Here is a 17345-nt window from a genome sequence, read left to right as displayed (position 1 = left end):
AGACCACTGATAATCTCCCTCGATCTGGGGCTCCACGCAAGATCTCACCCCGTGGGGTCAAAATGATCACAAGAACGGTGAGAAAAAATCCCAGAACCACACGGGGGGACCTAGTGAATGACCTGCAGAGAGCTGGGACCAAAGTAACAAAGCCTACCATCAGCAAGGGCATTGAAGATGAAACGTGGCTGGGTCTTTCAGCATGACAATGATCCCAAACACACTGCCCGGGCGTGGCTTCGTAAGAAGCATTTCAAGGTCCTGGAGTGGCCTAGCCAGTCTCCAGATCTCAACCCCATAGAAAATCTTTGGAGGGAGTTGAAAGTCCGCGTTGTCCAGCAACAGCCCCAAAACATCACTGCTCTAGAGGAGATCTGCATGGAGGAATGGGCCAAAATACCAGCAACAGTGTGTGAAAACCCTGTGAAGTCATTGCCAACAAAGGGTATATAACAAAGTATTAAGATAAACTTTGTTATTGACCAAATACTTATTTTCCACCATAATTTGCAAATAAATTCATTAAAAATCCTACAATGTGATTTTCTGAATTTTTTTTCTCATTTTGTCTGTCATAGTTGAAGTGTACCTATGATGAAAATTACAGGACTCTCATCTTTTTAAGTGGGAGAACTTGCACAATTGGTGGCTGACTAAATACTTTTTTGCCCCACTGTATATTAATATGGGCTATTTTTAGCACTTTTCCAGGATGCTTGATTGTTTTCATTGCTTTACTGGGAAGCTTGGCAGAAGTAGACATGCTCATGTTATGTATGTTAGTGCAGGGTGAGCTGCACACACTGGACTTCCCACTAGAGCACACCGCCTCAGCGCTGACAGTATAACTTTGGTTCATAGGCACATGATTGCTGCTTACAATAGCTGTGGGATCAGCAGAGGCATTCGGGGCAGTTAGAGGGATATAAATTAGGTTAATCCCATGGCATTGAGGAGTTTTACAATAAGAATAAGTGCATTGACGACGTTGTCCCGACAGTGACCGTACTTACATATGCCAACTAAAAGCTATGGATGGCTTTCAAGGAGCCATGCATGAGAGCACCATCTGTTCTGGACAACTGTGTGATCCCACTCTCCGTATGGCGATGTGGCCTTTCACAAGGCCGCAGGACCAGAAGGATTACCATACTCAGAGCATGCGCTGACCAGCTGGCAAGTGTCATCACTGACATTTTCAACCTCTCCCTGACTCAATCTGTAATACCTACAGTGCTTTCGGAAAATATTCAGACCCCTTGAATTTTTCCACGTTTTGTAACATTTCAGCCTTATTCTAAAATAGATATATTTTTATCTACACACAATACCCCATAATGACCAAGCGAAAAAAGGTTTATAAAAATGTTTGCAAATGGACCGACCTCCTTGATTTGGTCTTATGTATCAACATTTTAAATTGTGTTTTTTACATTGGATAAAAGCAGGGACACAGAGCTACAGAATTGTATATCATACACGGCATTTTAGGAACAATGGGAAAGTAAATTCTGCTTTGAAAGTTGATAAACTTGTAACCTTACTTGTGAGAAAATGGCCTTTAAATATTTTGGTACCTACTGGAGAGCTCTTCTTTGTCTACACCCATTCAGCATCATTCACACCCTCTTAAACTGTATCCCCACCCTTCTCTTTAAAGGTTGATCCGAGTGGTCTGTCCTAACAACAGCAGTCAAGCATACAAGCTTCCAGACACAAATGAGAGAACAGCTCACTGACCATTTTACTCACCCTAGCTAAGTAGCTGACCATTGAGAGCATCCTGGTTGCATCACTGCCTGGTATAGCAACTGCTCGGCCTCCGACCACAAGGCACTACAGAAGATTGTGTGTACGGCCCAGTACATCAGTGGGGACAAGCTTCCTGCCACCCAGGACTTCTATACCAGGCAGTGTCAGAGGAAGGCCTTAAAAATTGTCAAAGACTCCAGCCACCCTAGTCATAGAATTTTCTCTCTGCCACCACACGGCAAGCGGTACCGGAGCCCCAAATCTAGGTACAAAAGGCTTCTTAACAGCTTCTAGCCCCAAGCCATAAGACTCATGAACAGCTAATCAGATGGCTACCCAGACTATTTGCATTGCCCCCCCCCACCCTATTTTACACTGCTGCTACTCTCTGTTTCTTATCTATGCATAGTCACTTTAACTCTACCTACATGTACATATTACCTCAATTACCTCGACTAACCGGTGCCCCCGCACATTGACTCTGTACCAGTACCCTCTGTATATAGCCTCGCTATTGTTATTTTACTGCTGCTCTTTAATTACTTGTTACTTAAATGTTACATTTTTTACTAATACATGTTTTACTTAACACTTATTTTTCTTAAAACTGCATTGTTGGTTAAGGGCTTGTAAGTAAGAATTTCACTGTAAAGTTCTATTCAGCGCATGTGACAAATACAATTTGATTTGATTTGATCTGGTTATCTGCATTAACCCTTTTTGCTTTTTTTGACTGATCACATAAGTTACTGTTTATTATCTATCTTGCTTCTTAGTCACTTTATTCTTAGTTATATGGGATCCAAGATGGCGTAGCAGTCAGACGTCTTTGTCCTGTCGTGTCCCTTGTATATATCATTTTTTACATATTTTTCTTCGCATATCTTTTAAAATATTTTGCTAAACCTCAACATCTAAATACTCTCCTGCAACACACCTCACCCAGTGTAGCGTGGATCTGCTTTTTTTTCTAAAGTATCTATATTTAATTAGAGTCTGGAATCCCTCAACTGAAGCTAGCCAGCTAACTACCAGCTATCGGTCAACAAACCATTGCCAGCGGTCAACAGCTAACCTTCAGCTCGAATGGCTCTCGCCAGTTCGACTCTAACCAGAGCATAACGGACCTATTATTTTTATCCCCGGATTCCCACCGCAAACTGAACATTTTCTTTTGGATCTTCACAACTAGCTAACCGCAACCCCGGATGACTACTCCTGGCTAGCGTTTCCATCCACTTAGCTTGAAGCTAGCCCGGCCAGAGCTCCTGTGCTACCACCGAAGCATACTCCTGGGCTACAATATCCGGACCCCTTCTACAGCCGGTACGGGGCATGGAACCCCGCAGATCCCCTACGACTGGAATACCGACATAATCTGCCCGAGGACTCCAACAGGCCCCTCAGGCATGACGCCCGCTGAAGGCCCATTATGCTAACCAGCTAGGCCTGCTAGCTACCTAGAGCTACTTGGAACCCTACTAATTCCACAACCGGTCTATCGACATCACCGCATGAAGAGGCAAAAACAGACTTAACCCCATCGCGATGTCCCCCAAAGGCTAACTTTCTAGCCCCTGCTATCTGCTTGCTTGCTAACCCGGCCTGCTAACTGCTAGCCTGCCCTGGTCTACTAACTGCTAGCTTGTTTAGTCCCGGTCTGCTAACTGCTATCGTTGTATAGCCCCAGCCTACTAACTGTTAGCTTGTTAGCACAGGCCTGCTAACTGTCTGAATCGCCGTTGTCCCCACCAGCCCAACCATTCACTGGACCTATATTTATTTTCAATCTCTTTTCGATTTTTAATTCGATTATACCTTCTGGTAACCTGCCTCACCCAATGTGATACGGAATCGCTAATATTTTTAATTTTAGAATACATTCAAGAACCTCCAGAAGCTAACCAGCTAATTATCTACAAGCTGTTTAGTCATTGTTAGCCACTGCTAGCGGCTTTTACCTTCTGCACAGCCAGCCCTGTTTTTAGCCTGGACAGTATCGAACTGTCTCTCCACAACAACGCTGGATTACTGCCGTAATCCCTGGACCACAACTACTGATCTTCACAGGTAGCTTGCACCCAGTACCGAAGCTATCCCTGAGGCCCACCTCCCGGCCTACTCAGCTGTTCACCAGAACCCCACTCATACACGGCTAGAGCCCAATACTCCACCGGATCCTTGCTGTAAACTCTGGAACTTGGCTAACGCCACTGCGACGAAGCACCAGTTAGCCGTGAGCCAGGCACATCTCCCTGCTAACAAACAAAATTCTACAATACCTCTTTCGCCATCTGGCTTGGATTCTCTGTCGACACGGCCCCCCGCCGCACCACCACAACTGGTCTGCCGACGAATACTCATCCGCTGTGCCTTCAACCGGCCTCCGTCTGAGCAGACCCCCCCCCCTACCACCCCCGGGCTTCCCGGTGTCGCCCACGTGCTAGCGTAGAGGCGGCTTCCCTGTTCCATCTACAGATGCCCCCTGGACACTATGATCACTTGGCTACATAGCTGATGCCTGCTGGACTGTCCATTAATCACGGTACTCCATTCTCTTTATTTATGTTTTATCTGTCGGCCCCAGCCGCAAACTCAGGTTCTGTGTGTAGTTAATCCGACCCTCTCTGCCTAGTCATCACCATTTTACCTGCTGTTGTTGTGTTAGCTGACTAGCTGTTGTTGTCTCACCTGTTGTTTTAGCAAGCTCTCCCAATCAAGACCTGCGATTACTTTATGCCTTGCTGTATGTCTCTCTCAAATATCAATATGCCTTGTATACTGTTGTTCAGGTTAGTTATCCTTGTTTTAGTTTACAATGGAGCCCCTAGTTCCACTCCTCACACCTCTGATACTTCCTTTGTCCCACCTCCCACACATGCGGTGACCTCACCCATTATAACCAGCATGTCCAGAGATACAACCTCTCTTATCATCACCCAGTGCCTGGGCTTACCTCCGCTGTACCCGCACCTCACCATACCCCTGTCTGCACATTATGCCCTGAATATATTCTACCACGCCCATAAATCTGCTCCTTTTATTCCTTGTTCCCAACGCTCTAGGCGACCAGTTTTGATAGCCTTTAGCCGCACCCTCATCCTACTCCTCCTCTGTTCCTCAGGTGATGTGGAGGTAAACCCAGGCCCTGCATGCCCCCAGGCACCCTCATTTGTTGACTTCTGTGATCGAAAAGGCATTGGTTTCATGCATGTCAACATCAGAAGCCTCCTCCCTAAGATTGTTTTATTCACTGCTTTAGCACACTCTGCCAACCCTGATGTCCTTGCCGTGTCTGAATCCTGGCTTAGGAAGGCCACCAAAAATTCTGAGATTTCCATACCCAACTATAACACTTTCCGTCAAGATAGAACTGCCAAAGGGGGAGGAGTTGCAATCTACTGCAAAGATAGCCTGCAGAGTTCTGTCATACTTTCCAGGTCTATGCCCAAACAATTCGAACTTCTAATTTTAAAAATGAATCTCTCCAGAAATAAGTCTCTCACTGTTGCCACCTGCTACCGACCCCCCTCAGCTCCCAGCTGTGCCCTGGACACCATCTGTGAATTGATCGCCCCCCATCTAGCTTCAGAGTTTGTTCTGTTAGGTGACCTAAACTGGGATATGCTTAACACCCCGGCAGTCCTACAATCCAAGCTAGATGCCCTTAATCTCACACAAATCATCAAGGAACCCACCAGGTACAACCCTAAATCCGTAAACATGGGCACCCTAATTGACATTATCCTGACCAACTTGTCCTCCAAATACACCTCTGCTGTCTTCAATCAGGATCTCAATGATCACTGCCTCATTGCCTGTATCCGCAATGGGTCCGTGGTCAAACGACCACCCCTCATCACTGTCAAACGCTCCCTAAAACACTTCTGCGAGCAGGCCTTTCTAATCGGCCTGGCCCGGGTATCCTGGAAGGATATTGACCTCATCCCGTCAGTTGAGGATGCCTGGTCATTCTTTAAAAGTAACTTCCTCACCATCTTAGACAAGCATGCTCCGTTAAACAAATGCAGAACTAAGAACAGATGTAGCCCTTGGTTCACTCCAGACCTGACTGCCCTCGCCCGCCTGTGGCGGACTGCAATAGCATCGTATAGTCCCCGCGATATGCAACTGTTCAGGGAAGTCAGGAACCAATACAGGCAGTCAATCAGGAAAGCATAGGCCAGCTTTTTCAAGCAGAAATGTGCATCCTGTAGCTCTAACTCCAAAAAGTTCTGGGACACTATAAAGTCCATGGAGAACAAGAGCACCTCCTCTCAGCTGCCCACTGCACTGAGGCTAGGTAACACGGTCGCCACCGATAAATCCGTGATAATCGAAAACTTCAACAAGCATTTCTCAACGGCTGGCCATGCCTTCCTCCTGGTTACTCCAACATCGGCCAACAGCCCCCCCCCCCCCCCCCCCCCCCTCGCAGCTACTCGCCCACGCCTCCCCAGCTTCTCCTTTACCCATATCCAGATAGCAGATGTTCTGAAAGAGCTGCAAAACCTGGACCCATACAAATCAGCTGGGCTTGACAATCTGGATCCTCTATTTCTGAAACTGTCCGCCGCCATTGTCGCAACCCCTATTACCAGCCTGTTCAACCTCTCCTTCGTATCATCTGAGATCCCCAAGGATTGGATAGCTGCCGCAGTCATCCCCCTCTTCAAAGGGGGAGACACCCTGGACCCAAACTGTTACAGACCTATATCCATCCTGCCCTGCCTATCTAAGGTCTTCGAAAGCCAAGTCAACAAACAGATCACTGACCATCTCGAATCCCACCGTACCTTCTCCGCTGTGCAATCCAGTTTCCAAGCCGGTCACGGGTGCACCTCAGCCACGCTCAAGGTACTAAACGATATCATAACCGCCATCGATAAAAGACAGTACTGTGCAGCCGTCTACATTGACCTGGCTAAGGCTTTCGACTCTGTCAATCACCATATTCTTATCAGCAGACTCAGTAGCCCCGGTTTTTCTAATGACTGCCTTGCCTGGTTCACCAACTACTTTGCAGACAGAGTTCAGTGTGTCAAATTGGAGGGCATGTTGTCCGGTCCTCTGGCAGTCTCTATGGGGGTAAAACAGGGTTCAATTCTCGGGCCGACTCTTTTCTCTGTATATATCAATGATGTTGCTCTTGCTGCGGGCAATTCCCTGATCCACCTCTACGCAGACGACACCATTCTGTAAACTTCTGGCCCTTCCTTGGACACTGTACGATCTAACCTCCAAACGAGCTTCAATGCCATACAACACTCCTTCCGTGGCCTCCAACTGCTCTTAAACGCTAGTAAAACCAAATGCATGCTTTTCAACTGTTCGGTGCCTGCACCTGCACGCCCGACTAGCATCATAACCCTGGATGGTTCCGACCTAGAATATGTGGACATCTATAAGTACCTAGGTGTCTGGCTAGACTGCAAACTCTCCTTCCAGACTCATATCAAACATCTCCAATCCAAAATCAAATCTAGAGTCAGCTTTCTATTTCGCAACAAAGCCTTTTCACTCACGCCGCAAAACTTACCCTAGTAAAACTGACTGTCCTACCGATCCTCGACTTCAGCGATGTCATCTACAAAATAGCTTCCAATACTCTACTCAGCAAACTTGATGCAGTTTATCACAGTGCCATCCGTTTTGTTACTAAAGCACATTATACCACCCACCACTGCGACCTGTATGCTCTAGTCGGCTGGCCCTCGCTACATGTTCGTCGCCAGACCCACTAGCTCCAGGTCATCTACAAGTCTATGCCGCCTTATCTCAGTTCACTGGTCACGATGGCAACACCCACCCGTAGAACGCGCTCCAGCAGGTGTATCTCACTGATCATCCCTAAAGCCAAAACATTATTTGGCCGCCTTTCCTTCCAGTTCTCTGCTGCCTGTGACTGGAACGAATTGCAAAAATCTCTGAAGTTGGAGACTTTTATCTCCCTCACCAACTTCAAACATCTGCTATCTGAGCAGCTATCCGATCGCTGCAGCTGTACATAGTCCATCGGTATATAGCCCACCCAATTTACCTACCTCATCCCCATACGGTTTTTATTTTATTTACTTTTCTGCTCGTTTGCACACCAGTATCTCTACCTGCACATGTTCATCTGATCATTTATCACTCCAGTGTTAATCTGCTAAATTGTAATTATTCACTCCTATGGCCTATTTATTGCCTACCTCCTCATGCCTTTTGCACACAATATATATAGATTCTTTTTTTTCTACTATGTTATTAACTTGTTTATTGTTTATTGTTTACTCCTTGTGTAACTCTGTGTTGTTGTCTGTTCACGCTGCTATGCTTTATCTTGGCCAGGTCGCAGTTGCAAATGAGAACTTGTTCTCAACTAGCCTACCTGGTTAAATAAAGGTGAAATAAAAAATGGGAAAAAAATAAAATATGTATAATACCAGTCGAAAGTTTGGAAACCTGTTTTTCTCTATTTTTAGTATTTTATACATTGTAGAATAATAGTGAAGACATCAAAACGATGAAATAACACACATGGAATCATGTAGTGACCAAACAAGTGACAAACAAGTAAAACTATGTTTTATATTTGAGACTCTTCAAAGTAGCCACCCTTTGCCTTGCAGGGAGGGGCTGCGGTCCTGGCACTCATAACGTTCATCCAAGACACAGTGGTATTTCTGCACGTAGGCTACATTGTATGGTGAAAAGATCCTGGCCTTAGATAGCAACCAGCCTTCTAGCAACCAGAGTGGGATCCGGTTTGTATGAAGAGGTTGGTTACGTAGAATGTCACCAGAAAATCCCCACAGCCAGGAAAAGTTGTACTATAAAGCACCTCCGATGGAGAAAACTCATGCGTTGACATGTTCCACTCTCTTGTGTATTTTTACTGAAAGTAATGGAAAGATTTTAAAAGTGGGCAATAGCTCAATTTCATAAGTAATTTTAAAAAAAAATGTTGAACATAAAATTATTGTTTAAAATATCAATAGAATGCAATGTTCAATATACCACTATGTCCACAATGAAGAAAATAAATGAAATATAAAAGTAGTAAAGTTTAATGAATACAAAGCCAAGAATGGGAGTCAGAATGCACTAACCTGTTACCACCGGTTCCACTGACTTTTAAGTGTTGAAGTTCCATGTGTAACAGCTTTCAGCCACACACTTCCTGCCATTCTAACCTGTTGTGATTTGTAGTGGTCAGACAGTATGTTGTAGCAGTTTCTGACAAAATCCAGACAGCATTACTTGTGATGTTACATATAGAGTGGCACGGCATCAGGCATGAAGTGGCCCAGGGAATAGTTAAGACATTTATACAACGGGTGAGTTTAGTCTTGAATGCTGATTGGTTAAAACCGCATTCCAGCGGTGTCCCTTCCACAAGTTACCACCTGCTAAATCTATGATGTTAAAATGCCTATTTACTCTGTTCCATCTGACTGTGCAATCCACGGTCTCATCTACCCAGCCAGGCAATTTATAAACTTGATCTCCACTATAAAAAGCATCTAGACATTATCTCACATTTCTTTTAGACTAACATTTAGTTTTCAACAGCGGAGATTTGTATAAACCTTGCTGTCGGTCTCTCCGACATTTGCAACATTGTTTCAATATTCAAATTCGATCTCCAGCTGTCGCATATTAATGACCGTGTCGGGACGAGACAGACAGGCAGGCAGAATTTCTCAGCAAGTCAAAATCATAAATCAGCTTGCATCATTTTAATGGATATATATAAAGAAATGTCAATTGAAAAAAGGTAGTGCAGCTAGTTTGCAGTCTTTCAGTTTCAGTTTGAAGTGATTGTGTTAGCTGTGTTGTTGTCCTCTGAACAACAGTATCCTGACAAGAGAGCACATTTTCAATGCCAGATGAAATCGCATCTCATTTGCTCATTGTTATGGATGTATCCAAGTAAATGTCACTAGAAAACAGCTTGAACAAATGCAAATGAGGCTACTTCGCTGTTATTTGTGCTGCACTTTTTGACTAAGTTAACTGTAGTTGACTAGCTAACAGTGTGGCAATGGAACATTTAGAATGACTGGGTAACGTCCATAGATACAGAACAAAAAGACTGAACGACTGGGTCGCATCTCTAGCAACCGAACCGATCGAACGAACCAGGGTAGCAACCCTAGATTTGTGTCGGGAGTATATCTTGTGGAAGGATGAAATAGTATGAATAAATTATTTTAAGGAATATGTTGGTAACCCGTTGTATAAAAGTGATAATTCCCTCGAAGCCGGTGTTTTGAGGACATATTGACACGATTTGCCGGGCCTCGACTTCTAGTAACATTTCCAACAGAGAGCACTACACATTTTTTTGTCATTCAAGATTGGTAAACCTAAAGGATATTGACCATTGCTGTGAACACTAGCTGTTAGGTCCAATACACTGGCATAAGGTTACAAGGGCAAAGCTGGCCTAAACTGCAAATCTGCAGTGTGATACAGAGCAGCACTTCACTTAGAACAAGACCCAAGTAAAGAGGCTCTTTATTGTCAAAAGAGGCAAAGATGATTAAATGCAATCTACTGTAAACTTACTTTCCCCTTCATGTCTCACCTTATCACCAATACTGTTGCCAACTCTGACCAATTTCACTCCATAATATAAAATCCATTAACTTTGGAACCATTTTTACATCAGCCCTTATTTTAAATCCGTTTAAAGATTAGAGTAGGCCAACTCTTCCATAACTTGGGTATTTTGATGTTTCCCTAACCCTGCCTTACTAAGCGTGTAGTTCAAAGACCGTTGTTTGGTAAGTTGGGCTGTTGGCAGTCAAGGGTCTGGTGCAACAGAGGTTAAATCAATGGAGATATTTGTTTTCAGTTCACCATGGTGGGGTTGTTATACAATGGTGTGTTTGTATGTGTGTGTGTGTGTACCCTTTCAGGGGGAGGAGCTTGGTGTACAGAGGGGTATTTATTTGAATGTCAACTGACTGTCTCTCTTTCTAAAGACACAGCCATGATGAGAACAACACTTCTTAGCGTGTACCTGACTTTGGTATTTTTAGGTGCTTCACTGTGCACAACAGGTAAGAAATCCTTATTTCATTATTACATTACATAACACATATATTTTGGTTACATTAACTACCAAGACAATGTGGAAAGTACCGCAGGGAAAAGAGGGTATATTGCAGCATACTTCACCTAATTGTTTTCTGTTTAAAAGTGAAACATCCTGTACCAATGTTTTACTCCAACAATTATTTGGCTCCTTTAAAAGCAGAAACCACAGGGACAACTTAGGTGCTTAGACTTTGATCAGGTTACATGACTAAGCCCCCTTGTGTTTATTGTGTTTACAGCAGAGACTGGTCCAGTGGTCTCTCTGAAGAATGGCAAAGTTCGAGGCGAGTACATGACTGTGAAAGGCATAGAGCAGAGGGTGCAGCAGTATTTGGGGATACCCTTTGCCCGTCCACCAGTGGGTCCCCTGCGCCTGGCTGCCCCACAACCTGCAGAGCCATGGGAGGGAGAGAGAGATGGCACACGTCAGCCTCACATGTTAGATGGTTTTACTGTACTGTATCATTGGACATGGAGTCGTAGCCAATAAGGCATTGACCCAAAGAACTAACTTTCTCTCTCTCTTTTTCTCTCTCTCTAGGTGTATTCAGGATCCAGTTATTTCTCAACACATAGTAAATGTAATGGCCATTGAATACGATCTGCCAGACGTGTCAGAGGATTGTCTTTATCTTAATGTATACACACCTAAAGAGGCAGCAACAGTCAAAAGACTACCGGTAAGTTATGCTGTACTTGTCACAGTTTAACATTTCCCTTATGTCTTATATAATACCAATTTGAAGAAGAAACGTGTTATTTTTATTTAATTAGGCAGGTCAATTAAGAACAGATTCTTATTTACAATGATGGCCTTTATCCTGATCAGGTGTTCTTTTGGATTCATGGAGGTGGCTTGTCAATGGGTGCAGCATCTCAGTATGATGCATCACCACTAGCAGCCTATCAGAACATGGTCGTAGTTATCATTCAATATCGTCTTGGAATTTTGGGATTCCTTAGGTATGACATAATATTCTAAATAGTACATTTGGCATTGTGTTTGCTGGAGTGGTTTTTGACATTGTGTTTTATCTTTAGTGCAATGCATCTGATGAATTTCTTTGCATATCTGTTAAAAGCACTGGAGATGAGCATGCACCAGGCAACTGGGGTTTCCTAGACCAGATTGCAGCTCTGAAGTGGGTCCAGGAGAACATTGAGAGCTTTGGAGGGGACCCACAGTCAGTCACCATCGCAGGGGAATCTGCAGGAGGCATCAGTGCCTCCATACTGGTAAAAAATATCCCCAGCCCAGAATCTGTCAGGGAATTAGATATAACATTATCTAATCTCAATTTTTTGTGTCCAACTTGACAGACCCTGTCTCCATTAGCAAAAGGATTATTTCATCGAGCAATTTTCCAAAGTGGAGTGGCTACACTTGGAACTTACACTTCAAAAGAGCCTCTGGTCATAGCTAAGGTATTCTACCTGTCTCACAATCATCCAACACAAAGGCAAATATAACTGACTTGTCAAACAAAAAACATACTGATTTAAATGCTATGTGATGTTTGAACAACTCTATGTGGCCAGGTGGTGGCTAACCTGACAGAGTGTGACTGCACCACTAACGAGCATCTTGTCAAGTGTATAAGAGAGAAAACTGAAGAAGATTTAGTGAACGCAACAAAAAAGGTACGCTCTGCAAAAAAGGTAAACTAGCTATTCTTAGTGGAAACATAAGGAGGATATTTTGCATGTGCATTTCTTCTTGGTGGTTCAAATGATTAATTTCATGATTGAAATGGTTTGACCTCACCTCTAGTGTAAAAAAAACATACAGAGTAGCATCTCCCTCAGATATTACTGTTAAGTTATTACAACAACAGCCACAAGGGGTCAGGTTAGGCCTGTCTTCAACCATTGAGCCAACTTTTCTGCATTTTAGATGAAAACCTTTATGGGGGCGACTGTGGACGGAGTGTTTCTGAAAGACCTTGCAGAGGAGCTTTTAAAGAGCAAGGCGGTCGAAAAGGTTCCTGTGCTGCTTGGAGTGACAAACCATGAGTTTGGATGGATCCTCCCCTCGGTAAGTTTATAGTTTCTTAATTCAAAAACACACTTCTGTTCAAAATATCTCTTCATGTCTCTTCATCTTCAAGTTTAGGTGGTTCGCAAAATAAAAAGTGTTTAAATAAGGATTAAGTTGCTGTCTTCTTGCTTTTAGGAAGACAAAGGTTTGTTTAATGTCTTTGCTTTCATACAGTATGTTCTCCTATGTTTTGTAACAGTCCTTTGCTCCACCTGGATGGTCGGAGGGATTTGACAGGCAATCAGCGATGTCGATAATGAACGTTTTCTATCCTGCTGGGGTGAGTGGTTTTCATCCACCTTGTCCTCCTCCTCCTTCTGTTCCTTCACCTGTTACTGCTGCTGATTGCTCTTACGCTCTGCATTATTAATCAATCTGAAGCAGTGTTTATGTACCATTTACATTATTGTATCATGATACAATTTAGTATTATTGTTATCATAGTAACTTAATTAAATTATGAATATTATTAAGCAGAAAATGTACCAGAATATGAAAGTAATGCTGGCCACACTAAGATGATGATATGTAGGCCTATACTATACAGCAATATCAAACCAGATTGGAAGTCAGTGGGTCTTGAACACACAGGGGCACTTAAACTTGTATATCTGCACAATGCCAATTCTGCAATCTGCATCTCTGTTGCATTTCAGGCCTCCGGACTTAACAATCTCATTGCAGATGAATATTTCAAGGATGCAAAAACTCCTGAAGATATACGTGATGGATTCACTGAAATGCTGGGAGATCTGTTCATGGTTCTGCCTGTTATTAAAGTCGCTGGATACCACAGAGGTTAGTTTCAGTTGGGGAAGGTAATCTCCTGTTGCATTGTAATTCACCTTATGATATGATGCCAAAAGCTCTCACGATCACTTACAATGTCTCTCCTGTGTTTTTAGATGCAGGTGCACCTGTGTACATGTATGAGTTTCAACACCGCCCAGAGATGCACAAAGAGACCAGACCAAGCTTTGTAAAGTCTGACCATGCTGATGATATTGGGTTTATGTTTGGATCATGCTTCTGGAATGGACATATAAAGATAACAGGTAGGTAGGTCTACAGAAACTGCATCAGGGCTGGATTACTGACCGTGCACGCAGTAGTCTTGAAAACCCGACCCTATAGGCCACAGTGACTCTAGGGTCTGGTTTCAATTCCGGACTCTTTTGGCAACTTCGATAAGGGAAAAAAATTGTTATGCCAGAACATCGCAATTTGAAACCAAAGTTTGCAGGCAAAACCTTTGCAGTGATTTTAGTGAAGGTAGTTGATGCAAACTAGCCACTTGCGAAATGCACTTATTAAAAATAATCTCTGGATCTCCATCCTGCTAGCTACTATTTTGCATTTTATTCAAGCGGATAAGGTTGTGACGTAGGCAGTGACATCTATGCCTGAAGAGTAGTTCATCTATGCCTAAAGAAGGAATGAAGAAAAATAGCATTAAACCACAAAATTGTATCTCTGCTGCTAACATGTTTCTTACCCAGGGCCCAAGGTTTGGTTTGTCCAAACCTGAACTACATAGCCTGCGGTCACATTGGCATGGTTGATACCATTCGTGATCACCAGAATGATTCAAATGTATTATGCAATGCAAGATAATAAAAACTGACCTGAACGTTATAAGGAGATAGTCATTAGCCTTTGTCTTCTGAGGATATGAACAATATGAAGATTATCTTTTCACAAGATAAGAATAATAGGGATAAAAAAGAAAGATGGATCATCAAATAAAGTGGTCAGGAGGCCACTAGTTAATTATCATTATTTGTTGATTTATAATGGTCTTGACCTAAAAAAAAAGCTTCTAGAGATCATATTGTTTTCAAAACAAGGTAACGTCTGATCGTTCCCTATATTCCCTTAAATGTCACTTACAGGAACAGTCACTGAAGAGGAGGAGAAGCTGTGCAAGACAATGATGGCATATTGGGCCAATTTTGCTCGCACTGGGTAAGCACGCACTCTGACATAAACTGACGACAAAATGGCTATTTCTTTGTTCAATAACTTTTATCTGCATGATTTTCACACAACCGTCCAGCACACCAATGGAAATAGACTCCAAGGTTACTACTTTGCTTCAATAGGCCTGTTATAGCACACTGATCCCTAGGAATGAACTAACTGTGACTTGATGTAACCCTCAGCTCACCAAACGGGGAGGAGCTGATACTGTGGCCCCTGTATGACCAGAAAGAAGAGTACATGGAGTTGGGTTTGAAGCAGGTGGTTGCTCAGAGCCTAAAGAAGGACAAGGTGCACTTCATGACTGTCCTCCTTCCTCAGAAGCTCCACAGCCTGGCAGCCGCAGCAAGTCAGGGAAACTGACATTATTAGCTTACACCTCTAAACACTGTACCTGTAAGCCTAATTATTTTGACAAATTTCTGTAGGTAACCCTAGACTAGAATTTGAATAAATAGTGCACTTTAATTGTAAACGTGTGCTTGTCATCTTTCTGTCTCTGTCTTTCTTCATAGCCTTGTGAAGGAAAATGTTTGTTATTTTCTAATAACCAATTTGAATGGGTTCATGCAAGTGACTGATTGATCGTGCCTGGGAGGAATTATCACTATCAGTATCTGCAATTTGGCAGTACGCCCAGAAGATTGTTTTGAGAACGAATGGGATATCTCAGTTTCAAGGTCTCAGCTTGGAGAGAAGAAGCCTTGTGTGGTATTGGTTGGTCACATGCATGAACCAAAAATTTATGATGAATTAATTATGAATTAGCTAAATCATGCAAATATAACTTGTCTGTGTAAGCAGTATATAACAGAACTAACAGATTGCCCCAGTGGAGCTCACTTCAGATCGGTACTTTATGCATCTACAGTACCAGTCAAAAATGTGGACACACCTACTCATTCAAGGGTTTTTCTTTATTTTTACTATTTTCTACATTGTAGAATAATAGGGAAGACCTCAACACTATGAAATAACCCATATGGAATTATGTAGTAACCAAAAAAGTGTTAAACAAATCAAAATTCTATATATTTTTTAGATTCTTCAAAGTAGCCACCTTTGCAATGATGACAGCTTTGCACACTCTTGCCAATCTCTGAATCAGCTTCATGAGGTAGTCACCTGAATTGCATTTAAATTAACAGGTATGTCATAAGTTAATTTGTGGAATTTCTTTCCTTCTTAATGCATTTGAGACAATCAGTTGTGTTGTGACAAGGTAGGGGGGTATACAGAAGATAGCCCTATTTGGTAAAAGACCAAGTCCATATTATGGCAAGAACAGCTCAAATAAGCAAAATAAATTGAAATTTGGAAAATAATAAAATGAGATATTATTACTATTAAGTACTGAATGAATGAGAGCAATCAGGGTACTAGCTCCAATGTGAAAGAGGTGGTGTCTGAATGAATACCACAACCAGTTCTGTGTGAGCTGAGTTTACCAGTTCTGTGAGCTGAGTTTTCAATCTATGACACTATCTAGTGGTTCTGTCCAGCACCGCCCGTTGATCTACAGGTAGTGAACAGCTGAGATGGGTAAGGACTGTTCATTGATGACCCTGGACACTGAGGTTTCCTTGAAAACATGTTATGTGTAACTCTCGGACTGGCTGCGCTGTGATCGTTGCTGGTGGTGGGGATTTAAATACCTAAGTTCTGTATGTGAAAAGAGAGAGTACTATTCCCCAAAATGCTGTTGAATTGAACACTAGTGTAAATATTTAAACCCCTGTATGAATAGAACACTAGTGTAAAGGAGGAATTTGTGAAGAAGAGTATAATGGGTTACTAGATTTGATAAAGTAACAATGTGTGAATGTATAATGGGCACTTAGAGTTGAACTTGGTAGGTAGAGACTTATTATGGAAAGAGCTCGCCATCTACAGGGGACTGATAGACAGTGCCAGCCCAGTTTTAATACATCTTGATCCCAGATAGTTAATCTCTTACCTTCTGAATTGGCTGATGTATTCTATAAATTTGGCACATTACATGTTAATCTAAAATAATAGACATTTAATAAGTGTGAAGCAGAAAGTGAATATCCAACAGAAATTGTTAATAAATATATCGAGTAACAGTTTCGGGTAGACTAAAATTAAAACAATGCTTTCCAATAAGGAGAAAGTTATCATGTTTGTTCTGTTTTTAAACCTTACAATAGGGGTAAAAGCAGTTTGTTTGAGAGTGATCCGTATGTATTAGCAGTAGTGGTTGAGAAGGTCTTCCTATTTGGAAGAAGGGAGAACCCTAGTTGAAGGAAACAGATATGGAGAATAGTGAAAGTAACAAAGTGAATGGTGATATTAGTGGCATTCAGATCACACTCTAATAATGCAATGTCTTAGTAATTTGAAGAAGTCAATGTTTCAATACAAGGTCACATGACGAACAGAGGGCTTGAGCCTTGGGACTGATTATATTCGAGGCTGTCATCTGGTGTTTGGGTTAAAGATAAGCTTCCTGTGGACCAATAGA

At 42.6% G+C, this 17345-nt stretch overlaps 1 protein-coding gene across 2 annotated transcripts; it reads left to right on the top strand.

Annotated features, from left to right (window-relative positions):
- Window positions 1–10650: 10650 nt before the first annotated feature.
- On the top strand, window positions 10651–15350 carry ces3 (carboxylesterase 3). 2 transcript variants are annotated; one of them, XM_021569482.2, is made up of 13 exons: window positions 10651–10805; window positions 11082–11280; window positions 11384–11522; window positions 11672–11805; window positions 11925–12078; window positions 12163–12267; window positions 12382–12483; window positions 12737–12877; window positions 13080–13160; window positions 13537–13678; window positions 13786–13935; window positions 14773–14845; window positions 15043–15350. In XM_021569482.2, exons 1-13 carry the CDS (start codon window positions 10736–10738, stop codon window positions 15221–15223), a joined length of 1671 nt encoding a protein of 556 aa, XP_021425157.1. In that variant the 5' UTR covers window positions 10651–10735; the 3' UTR covers window positions 15224–15350. The 2 variants fall into 2 exon arrangements, with proteins under 2 accessions (XP_021425157.1, XP_021425166.1); XM_021569491.2 differs by having other exon boundaries at window positions 10668–10805; window positions 11085–11280.
- The last annotated feature ends 1995 nt before the right edge of the window (window positions 15351–17345 follow it).

This window comes from Oncorhynchus mykiss, chromosome 2, assembly GCF_013265735.2.
Source record: "Oncorhynchus mykiss isolate Arlee chromosome 2, USDA_OmykA_1.1, whole genome shotgun sequence".
NCBI classification, from domain to species: Eukaryota; Metazoa; Chordata; class Actinopteri; order Salmoniformes; family Salmonidae; genus Oncorhynchus; species Oncorhynchus mykiss.
The sequence above is the reverse complement of the archived record's forward strand: the minus strand, read 5'-3'. Positions and strand labels throughout refer to the sequence as shown.

Bases quoted from the DNA above. Each gene is read 5' to 3' on its own strand.
- ces3 (XM_021569482.2), top strand. From the start codon at position 10,736: ATGATGAGAACAACACTTCTTAGCGTGTACCTGACTTTGGTATTTTTA. The intron at 10,806-11,081 runs GTAAGAAATCCT...TTGTGTTTACAG, and splicing joins TGCTTCACTGTGCACAACAG to CAGAGACTGGTCCAGTGGTC. The intron at 13,936-14,772 runs GTAGGTAGGTCT...TGTCACTTACAG, and splicing joins TGGACATATAAAGATAACAG to GAACAGTCACTGAAGAGGAG.